The sequence below is a fragment of the Pteropus vampyrus genome, unplaced genomic scaffold (genome assembly GCF_000151845.1).
Source record: "Pteropus vampyrus isolate Shadow unplaced genomic scaffold, Pvam_2.0 Scaffold419, whole genome shotgun sequence".
Lineage (NCBI taxonomy): Eukaryota > Metazoa > Chordata > Mammalia > Chiroptera > Pteropodidae > Pteropus > Pteropus vampyrus.
The window spans coordinates 3,155,441-3,179,018 of record NW_011889200.1 but is presented as its reverse complement, the minus strand read 5'-3'; the positions used below and the strand labels follow the sequence as shown (position 1 = coordinate 3,179,018).

At 37.7% G+C, this 23,578-nt stretch overlaps 1 protein-coding gene and 1 non-coding gene across 3 annotated transcripts; one reads left to right on the top strand and one right to left on the bottom strand.

Annotated features, from left to right (window-relative positions):
• Nucleotides 1–2,191: 2,191 nt before the first annotated feature.
• On the bottom strand, nt 2,192–23,510 carry TMSB15B (thymosin beta 15B). 2 transcript variants are annotated; one of them, XM_023523835.1, is made up of 10 exons: nt 23,407–23,510; nt 17,403–17,540; nt 15,294–15,396; nt 12,548–12,668; nt 5,461–5,681; nt 4,919–5,055; nt 4,460–4,677; nt 4,185–4,366; nt 3,288–3,451; nt 2,192–2,421 (listed from the first exon to the last, which is right to left on the bottom strand). In XM_023523835.1, exons 1-10 carry the CDS (start codon nt 23,504–23,506, stop codon nt 2,192–2,194), a joined length of 1,614 nt encoding a protein of 537 aa, XP_023379603.1. In that variant the 5' UTR covers nt 23,507–23,510. The 2 variants fall into 2 exon arrangements, with proteins under 2 accessions (XP_023379603.1, XP_011379292.1); XM_011380990.2 differs by lacking the exons at nt 2,192–2,421; nt 3,288–3,451; nt 4,185–4,366; ... (4 more) ...; nt 15,294–15,396; nt 17,403–17,540 and adding an exon at nt 22,433–22,470.
• LOC111732022 lies at nt 9,771–9,889 on the top strand. Its single transcript, XR_002777398.1, has one exon. It is a non-coding gene; the product is annotated as a 5S ribosomal RNA (ribosomal RNA).
• Nucleotides 23,511–23,578: the final 68 nt, after the last annotated feature.

Here is a 23,578-nt window from a genome sequence, read left to right as displayed (position 1 = left end):
AGACATTATTTCCCGTATGTTGTTTCTCTTGTTATCCATCATGTACAACGTTATCAAGTTCATAGGTACCACTAACGAGGTGCACTACTTACAAAAGCTGCTGTGGAGGCGAGTGGTGGACCTCTCCCTGTCCCCTACCTGGATTCAGGAGCCCCTATGGAAAAGGAGCCCCAGAAGAAGCTATGGGAACTCCGAGGGGAATGTCCTTGATGATGCCCTTTTCTATCTCTCTTCTGCAACTAACTTGTGTACTTTCTCTCAGAATACCTCTGGTTTCTCTGTTCCCACTACTTTTCTCAGAATTTATCCCTGAACTTATACCCTTATTTCTGGGATCCTTTGCTGTAGTCCCCACCTTCAGCCCTAATGCCTAACTGTGGATTCCACTGATCTCATTTGGTTTCTTATAAGCCTTTAATGGCATTATTCTTTTAATGATCACAGAATTCCCCTCCAAGCTCTGCCTCTTATCATTGCATCATCCTGTAATCCCTGAGTTAAGGAAAGCCAGGGTTTGGATATGAACACATTATCCCTTCAGTGTCCATATCCAAGGGCAGAAACTTCAAAACCAGAACAGACAAGATTAGACACTATACCATACCCACACCAAAATAAAATAAAGTGGGGTGAAGGGTTGTCTGGTTGTTCTTAGTATCCTAACCTACATCAGAGAAAGGTGGTGATGTAATGGTAGGAGGGACACTTTCTATAAGTTGTGTAGGGCTATCATAAAGACTTGCCCTGAGGTATACCAATAGCCAGGGAACCCCAGGACCCTGCTCACTCTCTAGCAGAATGTCATCATAGAGCATACAATCTGAAGGACGGCCTCATCACTAGCACTCTGTCTGGTACCTGGTCAGCACTTAGTGATTGTTCAGTGCATGAATGAAGCCTTAGCTATCACCCAATCCAATTCCTCTGTATTTAGAAGTGTATCATTTTGCTAGGTCTGCCATAATAAAATAAATATTACAGACCAGGTGGCTTAAAGAACAGAAGTTTATGTTCTCACAGTTCTGGAGGCCAGAAGTTGAAGAGCAATGTGTTGACAAGTTTGGTTTCTTCTGAGGCAGCTCTCCTTAGCTTGCAGATGGCCACCATCTTGTTGTCTCTTCACATGGATGTCTCTCTGTGCTCATGCCTCCTGGTGTCTCTCTGTATGTCTCAATCTCCTTTTCTTATAAGGACACCAGTCAAATTGGATTAGGGCACACACTAACAAACTCATTTTAATTTAATTGCCTTTTTAAAAGCCCTATCTCCACTTCACCCTATCAAGAAGAATGAGGAGTTCTAATGTTAGAGCTGTGGAGATTCATTCAGCTGTAGAACAGGATCAAGGATGAACTTGACATGAGACTCCAACCCCGATCCCCAGGAGAGAAAGAGGGTGGAGAGGGAGAGAGAGAGGGAAGGAGGGAGGGAGGAAGAAAGAGAGAGAGAAAGAGAGAGAGACAGAGACAGAGACAGAGACAGAGAGACAGAGAGAGACAGAGAGAGACAGAGAGACAGATAGAGTCAGAGAGAGAGAGAGATCCCATGGAAGCTGAGAACTTTCCTCAACTGAATGCTTGTTAGCAGACAATACTGACTTTCTCCTAGTACCCTAGTTTACATAATGCTTCATGCCACACACAGTACAGGAGGTGGGGGCTCTTACTGTTGCTGTAGCCTCTAAAATTATAGGAAAATGTGGTAGTGGAAATGAGGTTCTGTGTCCTCTCTTGAACTCAGGGAATTTCTGACTTCTAGAAGTCCTTATCCTTACATTCCAGATAATTCTACAAAGAGTTTTCATAGCCCTCAAAAAAATTATTTTCACTGGAGAAAATAATGCTAGCAACTGATGTCCTGATGCCTGCTCAAGCCAACATACTGAAGAATGATCAGCCCATGAAGGAAAAACTTAGAACTCACTGGCTTTTCAGCTAGTTAGGGGATAAGGGCACCAAACCTGAATTCAGTTGCAATACAGAAGGAGCCGAGGTTTTCTTGCAGCTCAGAAGTTTATTAATGAAGGGGACTGGGCCAGTTGGTGTTTACATGCTTGAGCCCTGCAGCCCTGTTTCCTGGCTGTAGTGAGGAAGAGGACTGGCTGCTCTGTAGGCCACAGGTGTTGTCATCTCAGGAACATACTGAGCCCTCTCTCCTGGGTCCTTGTTGCCATATCTGGGGTCCAGCACTATCAGATAGACTCTTCTGTTTCTCGTGCCTGAGCTGAAGGGATGATATTTTTTAGGATTTCAGCATAGTAGGGGCTAAATACCTGCTGGTTGTGATGCATAAGACTAACAAACTTCCAACCCAGTTCTGCCAACTCCCCCTCGATGAAAATAAGGCCTCCAGGGAAGTCTAGCAGAGACTCCTGCATGCCACAAACCAAACAGCATCTGAGAAACAAACGGATCCGCTTATCTGTGAGCAAGAAAAAACAATGAAAAGAGAAAAATCAAAGAGTTTTCAAAAGAAATTCACAATGCCCTTGCACTCTCTGCTCACCAAAGTTGAAGTTAACTGAGATATTCACTGACCTACTTACTCATTTGGATTAACCATATAAATGAGATCTGCTTTTTGTTTTGTTTTGTTTTGTTTTGTTTTGGCAGAGGGAATTCTATCAAGCTCTCAAGATAATACATGATCAAAAGATGATGAGCTAGTAAATTTCTGACTCTTCATAACATTATGTGGCTTTAAGTGAGATCTTGGTGTGCATTTGGCCTACTAAGAGGACCCTAGGCATTGTACCTGAAATTCTAAGGGCATGCATTGCAGCCAGTGCACTAAGTTCAGGCCCACACACTCAAATAAGACTATATTAAAATGTAAAAGTTAAAAGCAAGCTGGCCAAGTTCATTGCTTCCATTCCAGGATGAAATATGTTCTATAGCCTAAGTCAGCATCAGTGCTTTGGAGGGGAGTAGAGGCCTGCATGGTAAGTTAAAGCTAGGGATAGACAAAGGTTTTCCTACCATAGATCTTAGACTATATTTAGAGATGACCAGGGATAACTTAGTAGGTTTGGTGGGACAATATTTCACACCTGCAAGTTACATATCCTAACTGCAGATCCATCTAAAAACCATACATTCACTTTCAAACTGGAAAAGATATATTTCAACTCTGTACATTATAGATAAGGAAACTAAAGCCAAAAGATATTCCCAAAGATTGTGCTTTTCCATTTTCAAATAGTTCAGTAACTGACTTTCAGACTTGAGTCTACCTTCTCATCCTCCTCATTCTTTCCCCACTCCCCATCACCACCATGGGACTCTTACCAATGATAATACGAACACAGTTCTCTTTTTTAGAGATGTTTTGGAGTTGGCCTATAAGAGATGCTGTGCTTTCACAGCTCAGGGTACTGAGGCCCATGTCTTTGAGGCCTTGGTGGATTTCCTGAGACACTTGTTCACTCACATTCAGCATAGCCTCTTCAGGCCTAGACAATAAAGCACAAAGAGCAGAGTGTCCCATAAAGAATCTCATACCAGAAGCCAGGTCCCCTCAAAGGAGATTCCCAGCTCCCCACTGCTAGCAGCAGGACCCAATGAGCAAGTGAAATATCTTCAGTGTTACCCTCAAGGTGTCAACTAATTTCATATATATAGTACTATATTCCACTTCAAGGAAAACAAGGTAAATTGGGCAAGGGTTCAGTTCTATACTTGGATCCATTCAGTATTTTTTAGTCCCATAAACTTTAAATATTGTTTTAAGATTTTTCTTGGAAATTTTCCATGGTTGTTTTTTCTACTTCACTAATTAAATTGCAAATATATTTATAGACCTGGACTTCTAATTCCTCATTTTACTTTAGTTGTGGTGCTCTGCACATAGTAAATGATCAATCAATATTATTGACCAACTGATATCTGGATATATACACAAATCTAGTGTCACCCATTCAAGCACATAATGACTCATCCTTAACAAACATGATAATGGATGATTTATAGTAAATTAGCCTCTATACTCTCCTATTTGGAAAGAAGTTTCCTTTTTCTCTATCCCAAGCCTCAGTACTACTTATCAAAAGATACAAACAATCTCTGCAGATGATTCCTAAGGTCCTTTGTGTGGTTTCAGATGAAGAATAGCAATAATACATTACCCACCTATGTCCCAAAAACCACCTAATATTTTCAACTCTAAGAAAGAACTATGAAGCTTACCCAGAGCTACATTCCTCCATCAGGGCCTTGATTATGCATTTCAATTTATCCACAAATTCAGGTGACCTGAATAAAGCATTACCAGAGAAACTTCTGGCCACTAGCATGACTGAGCACAGGATGGTTAACTGCTGCAACCGAGACTCCATCTCCTGCAGCCGTATTCTGTCCATCAGCAAAGTCTGGTAAGGCAGGGAAGAGCAGACTGTCAGGAGAGGAGGGCTCTAGTGGAGGTGCTGAATACAAAGAGGCAATACTTTAACACACATTCCTACCTCAGGGAACTCTTCATCATCAGGATCCCAGACAAGAAGGTTCAGGTAACCCTGGTATAGCACCATTGTGTGACTGGGGAGCTCTGAGTTGTTAGCTTCCCAATTTGGAGATGAACAGGCCATGCTGGAGGAGCTGGGAGACTCAGGAGAACTTGGAGATGGTGTAGTGAGATCTCTTGCTGCTTTGGTTAGCCATTGTGTAGTGAAATCAAGGAGATCTATGGCAGAGAAAGGAATATGTGAGTGACTTCAAACTCCAAGGCTTGAAGACTAAGGCTTTAAGATATACTTTCAGTCAATAAAGAAGTGATTTTGTAGGCCTGTCTTAGAGAAATTTCCTTCTCTTTACTCTTTATCCAAGGAAGAAACTTCCTATTCAAAGAGAAAATACTCCATCACTGTAAAAATGCAGATTCAAGATCAAATCTCCCCTCTTCTTCCCTTAAATTTTAAACATACCAGGCTGCTTGTCAAGGAGTTCCTGGAATTTAGCTCGTTCATACTGGACAGAATGTTCCTGAAGGTAGGGTCGAAGGCTCTGGATAGTATAATTTACCATGTCCATTTTCATTAGACCCAGAACATGGAAGATACCCCTGTCATAAGGAGAAATCAAATATTTAGGCTATGAAAGGAAATCTAATGTGGAAGGGTGGAATCCAAGCAAGGAATCCTAAAATCACAGTATTTTATAGTTAAAAGGGGCCTTAAAAACAATAGTCCTACTTCAATTTACAAATAAAGATGCTGTGGCGAGGGACAAGGTCACAGAGTGGGTTGTTAACAGAGCTAGAGACAGATACGTCTTCTGACGTTTTAGTTACCAGGCTAGAGGCCTTTTAACTTTGCAAAATAAAAGCCAATAGTCCCAGGAGGAAAAAAATAGGTATCAATCAGTTCTTCAGTATAGAAGAGCTAGACAAGGCAGAGGCTGAAACACAGTATCTGGCTCAGAGCTTTCTGGTACGGTGACTTCAAAGACAGTACCTCTAGTTTCTTACCTCAGTAACTGCACAGGATCTGTTATGCTCTCTAGTTTCTGCACTGCTTCATCTCGGACTGGTGCACATAGCAGGGTCATCAAATTGAGAACGTAGTTAGAGAGATGAGCGACATCTAGGGCCCCATGCTCTGCTTCCTGCTTTAAGAGATCCATATCCAGAGCTTCTTCAATCTCATTTCTTATACGGTTCTGGCGTGGTAATAGCAGGGATAGCAAGATCTATACAGAAAAGAAAATCAGTGGAGCCAAACTGTTTAGAATCCTAAACATTTTCCAAAGAACAACCCTCTTATAACAAAGGTATCCCAGTCTACATCTTGTGGGGGTCCAGAAACTAGGTCTCTAAATTTCTTATAGAGAAATCTCTCTCTGTTTAGGAGCCAATTATAATTCAAAACTTATTTTTATACATTTATTTATAAATTATTTTATAAATTTATTTATTTCATTTCAAGTATACAGAACATTGATTATACATCTATATTGTTCATAAAATGATCCCCCCAATTAGCCCTCCACTTAGTAATCATATTAATGCTAACCGCGTTCCCTATGCCATGCTCCCCATCCCCGTGCCCAACTATCAACTACTAATTTGTACTTCTTTAACCCTTCACCCAATTCTCCCAGCTCCCTAGCCCCGCTCCCCTCTGCCCATCATCAAATTGTCCGCTATATTTGTGAGTCTGTTTTTAATTAGTTTGTTCTTTTTGTTCCTTAGATAGCGCATATAAGTGGAATCATATGGTATTTATCTTTCTCTAATTTATTTCACTCAGTATAAGAACCTCTAGGTCCATCGATGTCATTGCAAATGGTAGGATTTCATTTTTTTAATGGCTGCGTAATATTCCATTGTATACATGAACCATAATTTCTTTATCCAATCATCTGTTGATGGGCATTTAGGTTGCTTCCATATTTTGGCTACTGTAAATTGTGTTGCCATGAATGTTGGAGTTCATAGATCTTTATGAATTATTGTTTTGGTTTTCTTTGGATAAATACCCAGAAGTGCAATTGCTGGGTCAAAAGGTATATCCATTTTTAATTTTTTGAGAAACTTCCATACTGTTTTCCATAGTGACTGTACCAATTTGTAATCTCACCAACAATGTATGAGGGTTCCCTTTTCTCCATATTCTCGCCAACACTTGTTTTTTGATTTATTGATGATAGCCATTCTGACAGGTGTGAGGTGATATCTCGCTGTGGTTTTAATTTGCATTTCTCTGATGATTAGCGACCTCGAGCATCTTTTCATATGTCTGTTAGCCATCTGTATTTCCTCTTTTGAGAAGTATCTGTTCAGGTCTTCTGCCCATTTTTTAATTGGATTGTTTTTTTGTTGTTGAATTGTATAAGTTCTTTATAAATTTTGGATATCAACCCCTTATCAGATGTATCATTAGTGAATATCTTCTCCCAATCAGTCAGTTGTCTTTTTGTTGTGTTGATGGTTTCCTTTGCTTACAAAAACTTTTTAGTTTGATGTAGTCTCATTTGTTTATTTTTTCTTTTGTTTCCCTTGCCCGAGGAAATTTATCTGAAAAGAAATACCTATTAGTAATATCAGACTGTTTACTGCCTATGTTTTCTTCTAAAAGTTTTATGGTTTTGGCTCTTACATTTAAGTCTTTAATCCATTTTGAGTCTATTTTTTTATACAATGTAAGAAGATGGTCCAGCTTCTTTTATTGCATGTATCTGTGCAATTTTCCCAACACCATTTATTGAAGAGACTGTCTTTACCCCATTGCATATTCTAACCTCCTTTGTCATATATTAAGTGAGCATATAGGAATGGATTTATTTCTGGACTCTATTCCATTGTGATCAATGTATCTATTTTTATGCCAATACCACGCTGTTTTGATTACTGTAGCCTTGTAGTATAGTTTGATATCAAGTAGTGTGATAGCTCCAACTTTGTCCTTCTTTCTCAAAATTGCCGTGGCTATTTGGGGTTTTTTATGGCTCCATATAAATTTTAGGATTATTTGTTCTAGCTCTCTGAAAAATGTCATTGGTATTTTGATAGGGATTGCACTGAATCTATAGATTGCTTTGGGTAGTATGGCCATTTTAACAATGTTGATTCTTCCTACCCATGAACAGGGTATATGCTTCCATTTATTGGTATCTCCTTCAATTTCTTTTTTCAATGACATAATTTTCTGAAAACCGGTCTTCTACCGTCTTGGTTAATTTAATTCCCAGGTATTTTATAGTTTTTGACACAATTGTAAATGGGATTGTTTTCTTAATTTCTCTTTCTGAAAGTTCATCATTGGTGTATAAAAATGCCACTGACTTTTGAATATTTATTTTGTAACCTGCTACTTTACTGAACCCATTGATCAGTTCTAACAGTGTTTTGGTGGAATCTTTAGGGTTCTCTATATGTAGTATCATGTCATCGGCAAATATCAAGAGTTTTACTTCTTCCTTTCCAATTCGGATGCCTTTTATTTCTCTTTTTTGTCTTATTGCTGTGGCTAAAACTTCCAATACAATGTTGAAGAGGAGTGGTGAAAGTGGGCATCTTTGTCTTGTTCCTGATCTTAAGGAAAATGCTTTTAGCCTTTCCCCATTGAGTATGACGTTAGCTGTAGGTTTGTCATATATGGCCTTTATTATGTTGAGGTATGTTCCCTTTATTCCCATTTTGCTGAGAGCTTTTATTATAAATGAATGCTAGATTTTGTCGAATGCTTTTTCTGCATCTATTGATATGATCATGTGGTTTTTATCTTTCGATCTGTTAATGTGGTATATCACATTAATTGATTTGCTGATATTGTACCAACCTGCATCCCAGGTATAGATCCAAGTTGATCATGGCGTATGATATTTTTAACATATTGCTGAATGCAGTTTGCTAATATTTTGTTGAGGATTTTTGCATCAATGTTCATTAGTGATATCGGCTTATAGTTTTCTTTTTTCGTTTCTGGTTTTGAAACAAGGTAATAGTGGCCTCATAAAAGGAGTTAGGGAGCCTTTCCTCTTCTTGATTTTTTTGGAATAGTTTAAGAAAAATAGGTGATAATTCTTCTTGAATGTTTGGTAAAATTTGTCTCTGAAGCCATCTGGTCCAAGACTTCTGTTTTTTGGGAGGTTTTTGATTACTGATTTGATTTCATTGCTGGTAATAGGTCAGTTCAGATTTTCTCTTTCTTCTTGACTCAGTCTTCAGAGATTGTATGTTTCTAGGAATGTGTTCATTTCTTCCAGTGTCCAATTTGTTGGTGTATAATTGCTCATAGTATTTTCTTATGATCCACTGCATTTCTGTGGAGACCATGGTTATTTCTCCTCTTTCATTTCTGATTTTATTTATTTGAGTCCTCTCTCTTTTTTCCTTGATGAGTCTGGCTAAGGATCTGTCAATTTTGTTTATCCTTTCAAAAAACCAGCTCTTGGTTTCATTAATCTTTTGTATTGTTTTCTAGACTCTATTTCATTTCTTTGCGCTCTGATTTTTATTATTTCCTTCTTTCTATTCAGTATGGGCTTTGTTTGTTGTTCTTTTTCTCGCTCTTTTAAGTGTAAGATTAGATTGTTTATTTGAGCTTTTCCTTGTTTCTTGAGGTAGGCTTGTATTGCTATGAATTTCCCTCTTAGGACTGCTTTCGCTCTGTCCCATAAATTTTGAGTCATTGTGTTTTCATTTTCATTTGTCTCTATCTTTTGATTTCTCCCTTAATCTCATTAATAACCAATTCATTGTTTAGTAGTATGTTATTTAGCCTCCATGTGTTTGTATATTTTCCAGTTTTCTTTCTTGTAGTCGATCTCTAGTTTCATACCATTGTGATTGGAGAAGACAGTTGATATGATTTTAATCATCTTAAATTTATTAAGACTTGTTTTGTGTATTAACATGTGGTCTATCCTAGAAAATGTTCCATGTGCTCTTGGGAATGTATATTTTGCTGCTTTGGGGGAAAATGTTCTGAAAAAATCTAGTAAATCCATCTGGTCTAGTGTGTCTTTTGGGCCCACTGTTTCCTTTTTGATTCTTTGCTTGGAAGATCTGTCCATTGGTGTCAATGGGGGGTTACAGTCTCCTACTATGTGTGTATTACTATTAATCTCTCCTTTTATGTCAATAATTCCTTTATGTACGTAGGTGCTCCTATGTCGGGTGTGTATATGTTTACTAGGGTTATGTCCTCTTGATTTATCAATCCCTTTATCATTATATAATGCCCTTTTTTTTGTCTCCTATTGTAGCCTTTGTTTCAAAGTCTATTTTATTGGATATAAGTACTGCTACCCCGGCTTTTAAAATTTCCATTTGTAGTCTATGGCCATGCTACCCTGAACATACCCGATCCCGTCTGATCTCGGAAGCTAAGCTGGGTTGGGTTTGGTTAGTACTTGGATGGGAGACCACCTAGGAAGACCAGGTGTTGTAGGCATAAAAAAATAAAATAAAATAAAATAAAAATAAATAAAATTTCCATTTGTGTGAAATATCTTTTTCTATCCCTTTACTTTCAGTATGTGAGTGTCATTCAATCTGAAGTGAGTCTCTTGTAGACAGCATATTCACGGGTCTTGTTTTCTTATCCATTCGGTTACCCTATGTCTTTTGATTGGAGCATTTAATCCATTTACATTTAAAGTGATTACTAAAAGGTACATTGTTACTCTCATTTTATTATTCATATTTGTTATTTCTATTTTCTTTTTTAATCCTTCTCTTTATGCATAAGACCCTTTAACATTTCTTGTAATGCTGGCTTGTTAGTGATGAATTCTTTAAGCTTTTTTTTTCTGTCCAGGAAGCTCTTTATCTCACCTTCCATTTTAATCAAAAGCCTTGCTGGGTAGAGTATCCATGGTTATAGATTCTTGTTTTTCATAACTTTGAATATTTCTTGACATTCCCTTCTGGCCTGCAAAGTTTCCATTGAAAAGGCAGCAGGCACTCTTATGGTGGTATCCTTGTAAGTAACTAGCTGACTTTCTCTTGCTGCTTGTAAGATTCTCTCTCTGTCTTTGACCATTGGCGTTTTAATGATGATGTGTCTTGGTGTATGTCTGTTTGAATTCCTCTTGTTTGGAACGCTTTGTGCTTCCTGAACTTGTATGTCTAATTCCTTTGCTGGGTTAAGAAAGTTTTCTGTCATTATGTCTTCAAAGAGATTCTCAATCCCTTGCTCTTTCTCTTCCTCTTCAGGTACTCCTATGAATTGGATGTTTTTATGTTTCATGTTGTCCCAGAGGTCTCTTAAACTATTCTCATTTTTTTCCAATTCTTTCTTTTTGTTGTTCTTATTGGATGTATTCAGCTACCTTGTCTTCCAATTAGCTGATTTGATCTTCCTTTCCATCCAATCTACTGTTGAATTCTTCTAATGTATTCTTCATTTCAGTTATTGTATTCCTCATTTCTGTCTGGTTCCTTTTTATGATTTATATATCCTTTTTAATGCTTACTATCTCTCTGTTAAGGTTCTCATTGTACTCATCTATTCTCCCCATAAGTTCGTTCAGCATCCTTATAACTGTTATTCTGAACTCTCTCTGGTAGGTCGCTTGGCCTCCATTTCATTTAGCTTATTTTCTAGAGTTCTCTCTTGTTTCATCTGTGGCATGTTTCTTTGTTTTCTCATCTTATTAATCTCTTTGTGTTCATTTCTATGTGTCAGGAATATCTGTTTTGTCTCTCAGCCTTGGTCAGATGATCTAATGTGGAAGGTGTCCTGAGTGGCCCAGTGGCACACTCTCCCTGATCCCTTGCACTGGGAGCTCTGGACATGACCTTTGTGTGGGTTGTGTGTGATCTTCTATTGTCGCCAAGCCTTTGTTGTTATTAGTAGATCAGTGGGTGTGATTAACGTTCAGGCTGACTAATTGTAGGAATAGGCAGCACCCTCAAGGTAAGAGTTGTGTGGAGGCTGACCTCTCTGAGTGGGATTTGCCCTAGCAGGCTTTGTACTTGTTGTAACCACCCTTTGTGTGTATCACTACTGGAACTAGTCAGGAGTTGCTCCGTGGTGGTCTGGTGCCAGCCTCCAGATGCTTTGGCTTTGTGGCCACTTGGAAGGGGCTCCCGTGTAGGCCAAGGTCAGCCGCTGCTTTTGATTGCTCAGGACTACCCGGTGAGAACTACAACACTATTCACTGATGGTTGTTGCCTATTCTGGATCTCTGAAATGTGGCTCACAATGCTGGTCGCCCGCTGGGAATGGAAATGTAGCTTACTGTGCTGACTACTGTTGCCGGGATTGGAAATGCTGCTCACAGCGATGGTCACCCACTGTGAATACTTGGCCCTGAATCACTCAGAGCGGGGCTTGGCAACCATCCAGCAGCAACTGCCCAGACCAGTCTGCAGGTTGGGTGGGGCGGGGTCTCAGAGAGCCAATGGCAGTCAGATCGATACAGTCTCAGTCTTGCTGCAAATTTGGTAACTGTTGTGAGTTCCCGCAGAAGACCCAGATCACAGCAAGACCAGCTGCTGTCTGGGACTAGCCCACAGGTCCTCAATATCTGTCAATTCAAGACTTTATTGGGATCAGTAATAACAGCAGTACTATATTATTTTCTGAGCAGAATGAGATAAAGATATAAATAAAAACAAGAGTGTGATTAAAAAGAGAATGATATAAAAAATAAAAATACACACCACCATAAGGAGATGAGGTATTCTTAATAATGGATAAAAACACTTTTAGATTGTTTAATTTCAAAGAGTAAAGATGAAATAGGCAAAGGAACCATTAAGGGGCACTTGAAATAGGCTTTCGAGTCAAAAGTTTAAGTTCCTTGTGAACAAGGGTTCTCTTATTCATCTATGTGCTTCTGAAACACGTAAAACATAGTGGGGCTTCAGAAAAAAAAAAAACCTGTTTAATTCAATGATGTCCTGTGTTGTCATAGCAAGATCAACTCTCAAGCTTCATCTCATACAAATAAAATGAAAACTTTTCCATATTATCTATTTAAGTAGTGAACCATATTCAGAAAGGAAGTATGTTATTTAGGATACTAGTGGCCATCAATAGTCAGTCCAAAGGCCTGGGATGCCCATGTACTTAACATTTACAAATACAAGGTTGGTTACTCACCTCCTTAACTTCTTTTAGAAGTTCAAGAGCACAAGTGAAGTCAGGGGGAGTACTTGATAGTTGCTCTTTCAGATGGTTCCAAAAAGCATTGTACATTGTCTCAAAAAACCTGCCTTCCAGACTGTAAGAAGGTTAAATGAGGAAATTGCTCTTTACCCAAAGAATTGATGTAGGATCATAATCTCCTAAATCCCAAACAGCATTTAAGATCATGAAAGACCATTAAATTTATAGGCCAAGAGCTATATTTAGACTTGAGCAGAGTTGAACTAAGTTCAGTCTCAGACACAAAGGCATTGGCCAAACCCCCTCAGAAGAGTATCTCATCGTTCCAGCAAAGCTTTCTTTCTGCAAGTAGGAACCATGAACTAGGGTTTGAGCCCCTGAGTGCTAGCCCTGGTTCTTCATCTAACCTAAATTAGGTTCCATATCCAGACATATGCCTTTGAACTAGATGATCTTTTTCTTTCAGTCTCAAAATCCAGGAAATAATTTTCTTTCTTGATATGACTTTTTGGTCTTACATGCACCTAAAACTCAGCAAGCCAAAAATTGAACTCATTATCTCCCCTTTTCAAACCTGTTTCTTGTTCATGCAAACCAGAAAGCCTAGCCTTTTCTCCTTAAAAAATACAATATTAATTCATGCATTTTGTTAAAAATTTTACAAACAATACACAGATAACTGAACAAAGTTGAAGTTCCTCCCCCAACACAATAATACCACTTGTGAGATGTTACTATTATTTATCTGGTGTGTACTAGAGTCCTTCTTAACTACTTTTACCTCATCTTTATTATCCACTTGGTCACCAAATTCCAGAGATTTTGCTTCCTAAATATCTCTAGAATCCATCCCCATCTACCATCATCTCCTAACTAGACTATTTCAATAGTCTATTAAATGGCCTTCCTGCTCCAACAAAGTCTTACTCACACAATGCCACATATCTTTGTTTGAATCAATGATTTTTCTAAGATACAAATCTGATCATGATGGCATGCTCATTTAAACTCCTTTAGGGGCTCTCCATCACCAGCAGGATACATGACCCTTCACGATCCTATTCCACCACCTCTCTTACCTTATTGCGTTCCTCCTTCTAACACTCTATGTTACAACAATAACAATCTACTTAAAATGAATATATAATCATATTCCACTATTCTATGCCTCTGCATATCATGTCCACTTTCAGGAGAATTTCCCCCCCCGCAACCACCTGAAAAGTACCCGTTTATACTCTAAGACTCAACTCAAGCATTACTTTATCAAGAAAGTCTTCCTTGATCCTCCTGAGGCAGCTGAGCATGAATATAGAACTCCATATACTAGATGCGACAGAACTTATCACTGCTCAGTAACTATTTATTATTTTACCGTCTCCCCTATAGAAGCTTCTTGATGGCAAAGCCAGCATCTTACTCATCTATATGTCCCTAGCACTCAACATTCTACCTATCACCTAGTAAGTATTCAATTAATGTTTGTTAAATAAATATCTGGCAATGAGATCTCCCTTAGGAATCTATAACTGTAATTAGTATCATTTTATAAGCCCAAAAGTAAAATCAATAATCAATTATCTATAGATAATAGATAACCCCAAATTCTATTTCAACCTCTTTTCCAGCATACATTGTGCATTACTACACTAGAATAAGACTTTTAATATCAAAGCAATGAAAATTAAGCTTTAGATAGTATTATTCCCTCTGCTTCCTTTGCCCACCCCTCATCACTATCATGACCCCTCAGCCACTTTAACAGACCTTCAACTCTCCTAGTTTTACTTTCTCTGGAACCCTGATAGCATGAAAATAAATCTAATTCAGGCTCCAGGGACAGTGAAGGCAGCAAAGAAGATGCTAGAAGAACTGTGTTTTGGTGAAAACTTAATTCAGGGAAGTTATGCCTGGCTTGAGTACCTGTTGACAGCAAGCAAGGACAAACTGAGGAGTGTGAAAGTCAAGAGAAGCACTGACAAAGCAAGGGGCTTTAATAATAGAATCCCAAAAGTGGCAAAATAACAGAAGCATTTAAGGTGGGAAATTAGAAATGCCATACAATATAGATTCCAACAAAGAAATTTACCTTTTAACTATTTAAAAAAAAAACATTAGAAGCATTCAATACATACTAAATGACTCTTATTTATGTATTTTAATATCAATATAAGAAGAATCAAAATAAAGACTGATTTTATAGGGGTATTATCAATGAGGTTCTGATCTTGGTTTACAAAATCTTTATTGAGCTGGCTATGAAGCAGAAATGTTCCCTGAAATCTCTTATCCCACATAAAGAGTTGGCAATACCACTATTAAAAAAGTAATCTTTTTATTTGTACTTGTTTAATCTGTAGACAATTAAAGGAATAACTGCTAGAAGCTACTTCCTCCAAGAATGTCTGAGAAGATCTGAAATTCACTCTATGCTTTATTGTTAACTGAGAAACCAAAATGATGATAGGAATTGCATTGCTTTATTCCTTATATAAATATATTTTTTTCTGATTTGACTCTTTGAAACTAATAATTACACCGATTACTCCTCTGTTTTATTTGTTGGTACTGTTTAAGACATACTCAAATATTAATTGTATTAATAAAAATGCTTCAAACCTGATCAAAAGTCATTTGTACTATGTACCAATGCCAGGGGGAATAAAATGAAAAACAAAACAAAACAAAACAAAACAAAACAAAACAAAAAAACAAAAACAAAACCCAGAAAAGTCCATACCTGTTGGGTGGTAAAACACTCTCTTCCATACAGAAATCTTGGTTTACCACAATTTCATGAGCAATGCTAAGCTTAGAAACTTTGTTAACAGTCTCTATCAGATCTGCAACAGAAAGTGCTTCAGGTTGGCTCTCTGGAAAAAGGCATAGCAGTCATCGTCAGCAGGGAACCCCACAAGAAGAATTTCTACTTTATTCAGAGATTCATTCAACCAAGTAAGGCCCTCAAATTCAGAGTCATGAAACAGATCTTACATAGACTTGATCATTTTAGTATTTGATGTGTTCTGAACTCTTTGCCCTTCAAAAGCACTAGAAACTCAGAGAAGTCAAGCATGACAACAATAGTTAGTTTATGAAAAGCAAAAAGTGAAACTGATTTTTAAAACTTTTTGCTTGAAATGTTAAAACTATAAGTAAAACACACACACAAAAACCCAATGAACAAGTCGTGGTTTATAAAATAAAAACTTATCTAAAAGTTATTGTTTCTATTATCCTCTTTCTACCTCTGATGAGATAAGAAGATACACAAGATGAGAGTTTCCTTATAGATAATACCACAAATCTTACCAGATGGCTCTAAGGCTGAACCACATTTAACGCATGGATGCCAAATCTGGAGATTGATTCCACAAACCAATAAAATTTTAAAAAAATACTGAATTACTTACACTGATTTGCCAATTTTTATTTTTTATATGTGGACATTAAGGCAAACAAACAAAAACTTCACCTTACCATCATCCAAATAATCACTTCATTAAGAAAAATATATATATTTTAACATCCCAAAACACTGAAAGGAAATAGAGTCAGAATAAAGAAATAATTTAAATTGAATCAATGTAACTTTATTTAAAAATCTCATTACAACATTTTTATTTCATTCCATTCAAGATTGGTAAGAACTTCATCACACTGGCATTGGAATTTAAGAACCACTGTTCTTAGCTCATTACACAGACTACTTATAGCAATGATATATAGTAAGCACATATAGTAATTATAATTACTTGGTATATAAAATAAAACATGCAATAAAACTATTTTCTCACTCACTTTCAATATAGTTCCATAACTTGTTCAAAGAGAACTATTTGTCCCCAACATATAATAAAACCCACATATGAAAATCCTAAAACTCACATCAAGGAGATGGTTTGCTTATGCACATTTAAAAAGTCTTTTGACCAAAGGTAGTAGCATAAATTCACATTTAATTTCTACCCTAACTAAAAAGCTGCAACGTTAAAATATATCATTTAATTGATCACTAAGCCACTTATTTGGGAGACACTATGAACTAAGAATTGTGCCATTTTGTTTACTAGCAGTGACTCTAAGTGGCCACCAGAGAAACATATATTATTCAACTTAATATAATTGTGGCTTCCAACTATTTTTTCCCATTTCTGTCATTAGGAGTATAGATCAGGTCGCTTCCTTTTGACAGATCTTCAGATTGATGTTTGGTTAAATTCATTGTAGATTATTGTAAGAGAATTGCAATTTGAGTTCCTATGAGGTTGGATTAGTCAAACCAAAACCTCAAATAAATGTCTACCGTAAGGTGTGAAAGAGCTTTAGTGCTCATATGTATACAGAAAAACACTTATTATAGATCTAAAGAATTTTATTCTAAAGCAGTAATAATTCTTATCTCAGCAAAGCACCCCTGAGAAAGGACAGAACACAATTTCAGTTATAGATAATTTGGATTTCTTCACATCTGTCCTAGATCTACCATTTACAACATAAAAAATCAAAATATAAGAATGCAATCTATTTCTCACGTTTTGAACTAACTCAAACATTCTCATGTCTTGTCAAACACAAGTAATTACACTTTTTTGGCTTCTTTCTCTAGAAACAAAATGTCTTTAATTTTAGTTGCCAATCAGAGGCCTAGGTCCTATATGTAAAGATTGGAGAGGGGAAAGACAAGGAAAAGCATAATTTAAAAGAGGAGTAGTGGAAGGATGAAGAAAAAAATGCAAGGTTGCAAGAGCCTTCTATGCTCCTTAAGGGCTCTTAAGCCACAGACTCTCTATTCCTTTAACCCAACTATTAAGTACTACCCAAGGAAGTGATAGAATTCTAGACCTACCAGGAGAGCGGTCATCTAAATGGAAGCTCTTGTTTTCCTGGCTTTTCCCTGGTGTTTTAGGTTTATGGGACCCAGTCTCTGCTTCACTGGTATCATTCTGATGCACAGTTTCCTTAACCTTGGGCATCTTGATGTTATCTGGAATTGAGGTGAAAAGAGACAAGCTATTGATGGTATATGATCTGGCTCTGATGCAGGAATGAGGGGGAAAGATGGCTCTTCAACTACCATTTTGTTCCTTGATGGCTGAACTTGCTGCTCCCAGTTAAGGAGGTTATGGACAAGGGCTTCAAGGGCCTGTCATTGAAACAGCTAGGGTCCTCAAATAGCCTCGGGGGGTAAAGAGAACTTGAGACTAGTGGGGCTGCCTTTCCTGAAATCAAAGTTTAGTGTCAGGCAAGCAGAAGAAGAAATCAAGGCCCAAAGATGGGCAACGACTTGCCAGAGGATACACTGTACATGACTAACCGAGCTGGAGAGGAAACTTCCTTGACTTCGGCTCTCTTTAATTACTTCAGGAATGACGCCCTTCATCCTTAACTTTTGCCCCGGATGCCCCTTTGGTTATGAAGTGCGCTGGCCACTGGACTCAGGCAGCAAGAAACCCCCACAGCCCTTGTTCTCTCACCTCCTTCCAGTCTTCGACCCGCTGCCCAGCACCTGCATCTGCTAGTAAAGCCCCTCTGCCTAGCCAATCTGGTCTTGGGGCATACCATGGGGAACAGAGCAAGAGGGGAGATCATTGGGAAGGAGTTGGACGGAACCATAGAGATGATGGGACTTACATGCAGTGCACCCCTGCTAACGACTCTAGGTAGAAGAGTCCAAAAACTGAAAACAAAGGGTGGCCAATCTCCCCGCCCCGTCCCCCCCCCCGCCCCCGTACTGGGACTGATCATGTGTCCAGGGTACCATGGGAACCAAGAGAGCAGGAGAGGCAAGCAGAGGTGTACCGTTGGGCGATAGAGGAGGGAGGCGGAGGTTCTCCAAGAGGAGGCTTTGAGCTCTTACCCTTATTTGTAGTTTCAAAGACCCTCCAGAGCTTGGTATTAATCTTCTCAAGTCCAATTCCTCCCCTATGGGCTAGGAGCTATCTAAAGTTATTACCCTCTGTCCCCAAGGGGATAAACCATTTAAATACTCATTTCATACTGTTCATGTAACCTTAGAAATGAGGAACCAACAGGGCTACAGAATTCCTAAATTGTTTTGAGGTTTTCTTTTTTTATTTTGTTTTAGTGAATTCTCCACAAATGTGAAGGAGACAAATAAGCTGTTAAACTCTCGTTTTACAAATCTAAAAAAACAAGAATCATTTTAAAGGTCTGGCCTCAATAAACTGGTGATGGGGCACGACCACATGTCTGAGGGAGCTTAGGTTTGGTTGGTTCTTCCAACTGAATTTCTAGCATATTCTTCATTACAATTCAATTTTGAGCCTTGGAGATCATCTAGAACCTGAGGGTGCTGGAATAGATGACTCTAAGGGTCCTCATGTTTCTCAATCTTTACTCTCAGTCTACTTTTTCACTCTACTTCTGGATTGGCCCATTTTAAATTTTTGTGGGCTGTGTGTGTGTGTGTGTGTGTGTATGTGTGTGTATGTGTGTATACATACACATACACAGACACATACACATATGCATATGCATATACATATACGATGTTTCTAAACTATTCTATCTTTTATCTTGACTTAATTTTTAACCCATTAACTTTTTTTTCATAAAACGACTGTAATTTGACCAAATTCTCATCTCAAATCTTTGTTAGTATCAATAGTGAAATGTGGATATTTTGCACATGTGTATTTTGAAAAAGAATATTTTAGAGGAGAGGTCCAAGAACTTTCCCGACTAAGGAAACTTCATGCCATCCTCCAGATACAAGAAGATATAAAGGGTCTTGGCCAGTAAAGTTACTGCTTAGCTAAAGTGTGTACAATACTAATAAATACTAAATCTGAATAACTTCCTTATCCTCTCCTGATATCTGCCTCAGTAATGTCAACTGTGAAACAAAATGCTGTCACACAAAACCCAGGAGAAATGGTTAAATATATTTTTTCTTGATTTGAACATCAAATTTTGCATTCATAAAAGTATGTTTCACTATATCAGATCATTTCTTTTAAAAATCAAATTTCTACCTGGTTTGTTTCTAAGAGAAACAATCCAATGACACTATTTTTCATCACAAAAATTGCACTGTTTAAAAAGCTCCCCTCAGTGATTCCTGAAATTCTATTACTACTAAATTCATGTAAGTTAAACTGTCTTTCAAAAAATATAGACTATATTTTATAGAGCATTTTCAAGTTTACAGTAAAATTAAGCAGAAGGTAGATAAATTTCCCTTAAGCCTCCAGTTCCTTTCATATATAAAATAATCCAAAAGTCACTGGAGCAAAAAAGGACTTCATTCAGGCAACAGTTTGCAAACTAGGGAGACACAGTCTACAATAGAAACCAAGTGTACTCCACTGAAACAAAGGAGAGATAGAGTCTTTTATAGAGAATTTTCCCTCCCACTATTTCCATTTTGGTCTGTTTCATGTAAATGAGGTTTCCAAATCATACAGTTCTGATTGGTCCAAATCATGCAGTTGTGGTTGGTCAGTATAGATGCAAATGAGGATACAATTTATATAGTTATGATTGGACAGGGAAGATCTCAGTCCATTGGTAGAAATACGAACCAGGGCTTCCCCGTAGTCGTTGATTCAGACAATGTAAACAAATTAAGTCATAGCATAGAAAACAGAAGAGTTCAGTCTGAGGTTCTTTCCAGTATACAGAGTACGTCAGCAAATGGCCACTAAGATTTAATTATAAAATTTAAGCCCTTGGTTGACCATTGGAGTCCATCTCAGCAGATAAATTCCTTCTTGGGGTTCACATCAAATGAATCTTTCTTCTCAGGGTCCACACATGCATAACCTCTCCCATTATCAACATCCCCTACCAGAGTGGCACATTTGTTACAATTGATGAACTTATATGGACACATCATTATCACTTAGACTCCAGAGTTTACATTAGGTTTCGCTCTTGGTGTTGTACATTCTATGGTGCTGGGCAAATGTAAAACAACATATATCCACCATTCAGTATCATACCAAGTAATTTCACAACCCTAAAAATCCTCTATGTTCTGTCTATTTATTCCTTCCTTCCACTTCACCTCTGACAGCCATTGATCTTTTTACTGTCTCCATAGTTTTGCCATTTTCAGAATGTCATATAATTGGAATTATCCAGTAGTCTTCATATGGGGTTCTTTCACTTAGTAACATGCATTTAAGTTTCCTCCACTTCTTTTCATGTCTTGCTAGCTCATTACTTTTTAGTTCTTAATAATTGTCCATTGTCCAGTTGTACAGCAGTTTATTTAGCCATTCACCTATTGAATATTGAAGGACATCTTGGTTGCTTCCAAGCTTTGGTGTTTATAACTAAAACTTCTATAAATAATCATGTGCAGGTTTTTGTGTAGACATTAGTTTTCAGCTCCTTTGGGTAAATACCAAGGAGTGTGATTGCTGGGTTGTATGATATGAGCACGTTTACTTTCAAAAGAAACTGCCAAATTGTCTTCCAAAGTGGCTGCACCATTTTGTACCCCATGTTCTTGTTGTTCCACGTCCTTGCCAGCATGTGGTATTGTCACTGTTTTGGATTTTGGGCATTCTAATGTGTGTAATGGTATCTCACTGTTTTAGTTTGCATTTCCCTCATGACATATGAAGTGAAACATCTTTTCATATGCTTATCGTGGAAGTTCATGTTCTAGCAAAGAAAACAGCCCCCACTTTGTTATTTAAATATGTAAGCCACTAGAAATGGGTGGTAAGATATTTGAGGTTTCAAATAAGTAGAAACTGCATAATCCCTTTTTTTGTAGGAAACACACACACACCACAGTGTGGATGGTTATACACCCAAATGTTAACATTTCTAATTGGTTGGATTATAGGTGATGGGTTTTTATAAATTAAAAGTGGTAGTAGTATTGTTTAAGGGTAGAAATAGACACATTCTCATTCCTATGCGTTCCTTGTGCTAACCATGAACACCAAAACTAATTGGTTCATAAGACAGTGAATTCTGTTCGGGACAAACCCAGAGGTTCAGTGCTTCAATTTATTAGCAGGTATGAAATATCTGAGTTTATGCTCAATAGAATATGTGATACACTTAACACAGTGTGTATTAGCAAATGCTTCCTGCCCCATTCCCTACCCAAGCCCAGTCTTGGATGTCCCCTCTATTTAAGTTGAAAAGCATTATTCAGAAAGCAAAAGTGCCCAGTTTAAATTCCAGTCCTTATTCACCTTGAGCAGATTACTTCAGACCCTGTGTTTTTATTTCCTCATCTCTGAGATAAGGAAGATAGTCCACACTACCTTTTCTCCAAAGGTTCCCGAATTCTATGATTCCAACTCTATGGAAAATCACTTAGCATCTCCAAGACAGGATCCACTTGATCTGGACATAGGAGCACCTTTTCCATGTAACCAACCTACTAAAGTAGCTTTTCTTAAACCATTTTGTTTAGCTGAAAAGAGTACTCTTTTATATTTTTATTCCTTAGAAGACCACCAAGAATGAACCATAGGAGTCTCAACATAATGATTATATTTATTATTTCATCACTACATAAGAAATGAAAATAAACTGTGAGAAGCTGAAAATGCATGCCACTTCATGAAGATTATGGAACAATGGAGACAACTATTGTAGATGGTTATAAGTAACTTATCCTATGTGGATGCAAGGACTATATATATAAAGGCCATCAATGCTAAGATTATAAACAGTATCTACCAGCTGGAATTTATGCACAAATAGAAAGTTTAAAAATGAATGTAAGAGAACACTGGCTACCCCTGACTTCTTAGCCAGGAATTATAGGTGAAAAGACATCAGAAGATGCCTAAAATCTCAACAAACGTTAAGTTTACAAAAACAAGCCTTAAACCAAGATACTAAAGAAATGTTGAAGTTTGCCCTTGGGAAAAGATCCTCATTTTATGATGTTTGAACACACTCTTTCTCCTGCTGGATAGCTGGGGTGGGGGACACATAAAAAATCATTAGGAGGGTATTACCCTAGAAGTAGGTTCTATTTCTTCCAAAAGAGCTCTTTTCCAAGTCATTGAAGGCTTTAAATATAGAATGTCAAGGCAATAACCACGAATCCTCAGTCAGGTGTGTGTAAGTTAACCACCTTACCATTCATTAGAATCTATATCAACTATTTTCTTTTTCCATTTGAGAGGTAGATTTATGTTACCATTCTTTCCATAGATTATTCTGAGACTGAGGAACAAGTGAAGCATTTTCCTCAGATTTAGCCATCACTATGTAATTAGGAAGTTGTATTTCAGACAACTTTGACTAACTTTGGAACTCTCAAGTAACGCTGACATGACAAAAAGCGCCCGTCAGTTCTGTGAATATGTGTGGAGTTTCTCCATGAGGCTGTAACTCCCAAGGGCGAAACTAATCCCTTGAGTCTGGGAGCCTTGAGTGCACCCCAGATCTAAACTTGCTCTCTGCCTTATCTTGTCATCGGGTAGAGAAAGCCAAAACTGCAGTTTGTGTGGTTCTTTAGGAATGAAATCATGGACCCAGATTGCTAGATGCAGAAAATTACAAATAACCATAAAGTGGACAAGACTAAGATTTTTGTAGTGCTAATCCAATATTCCAAGGTTGGTTATAATATGAGTTTTAGTAATTTTCAAACAAGAAATTAGTTTTTTTTTTTTAAATTACCGCATTACTTCTCAGGTCTATCATGTGAGAACCACATATATAACCCAAGAAGACAGCTCTTTGATATTTTTAACTGTGGCATTAAATATAATGGTACTGTAATTATTTCTTACTTTGTGGCAAAAATTACTAGGAAGAGTTTATTTACTGAGCCTATGGAAGTTCACCATTGTTTTTCTTCAATAGAAACCATTCCCGTGCCCCCCACCCATCCCATGACTTACTTTCCTTTGAGGGGAGGGTATTTTTTTCTTCAGTATTAGTTTTTTTCAGTTTTGACCTGTCAAACTTCTCCACTTCGGACAAGTCTGGCTTATCGCTCATCTTGACTGAAAGAAAGACTGAAAAAAAAATTGAGAACTTAACCGGCAGAACTATTGTCATATTAAGGGATCA

Bases quoted from the DNA above. Each gene is read 5' to 3' on its own strand.
- TMSB15B (XM_023523835.1), bottom strand. From the start codon at position 23,506: ATGAGCGATAAGCCAGACTTGTCCGAAGTGGAGAAGTTTGACAGGTCA. The intron at 15,397-17,402 runs GTAGGTCTAGAA...TTTCTGTTGCAG, and splicing joins TTTAGATGACCGCTCTCCTG to ATCTGATAGAGACTGTTAAC. The intron at 4,678-4,918 runs GTATGTTTAAAA...TCTCTGCCATAG, and splicing joins ACTCCTTGACAAGCAGCCTG to ATCTCCTTGATTTCACTACA.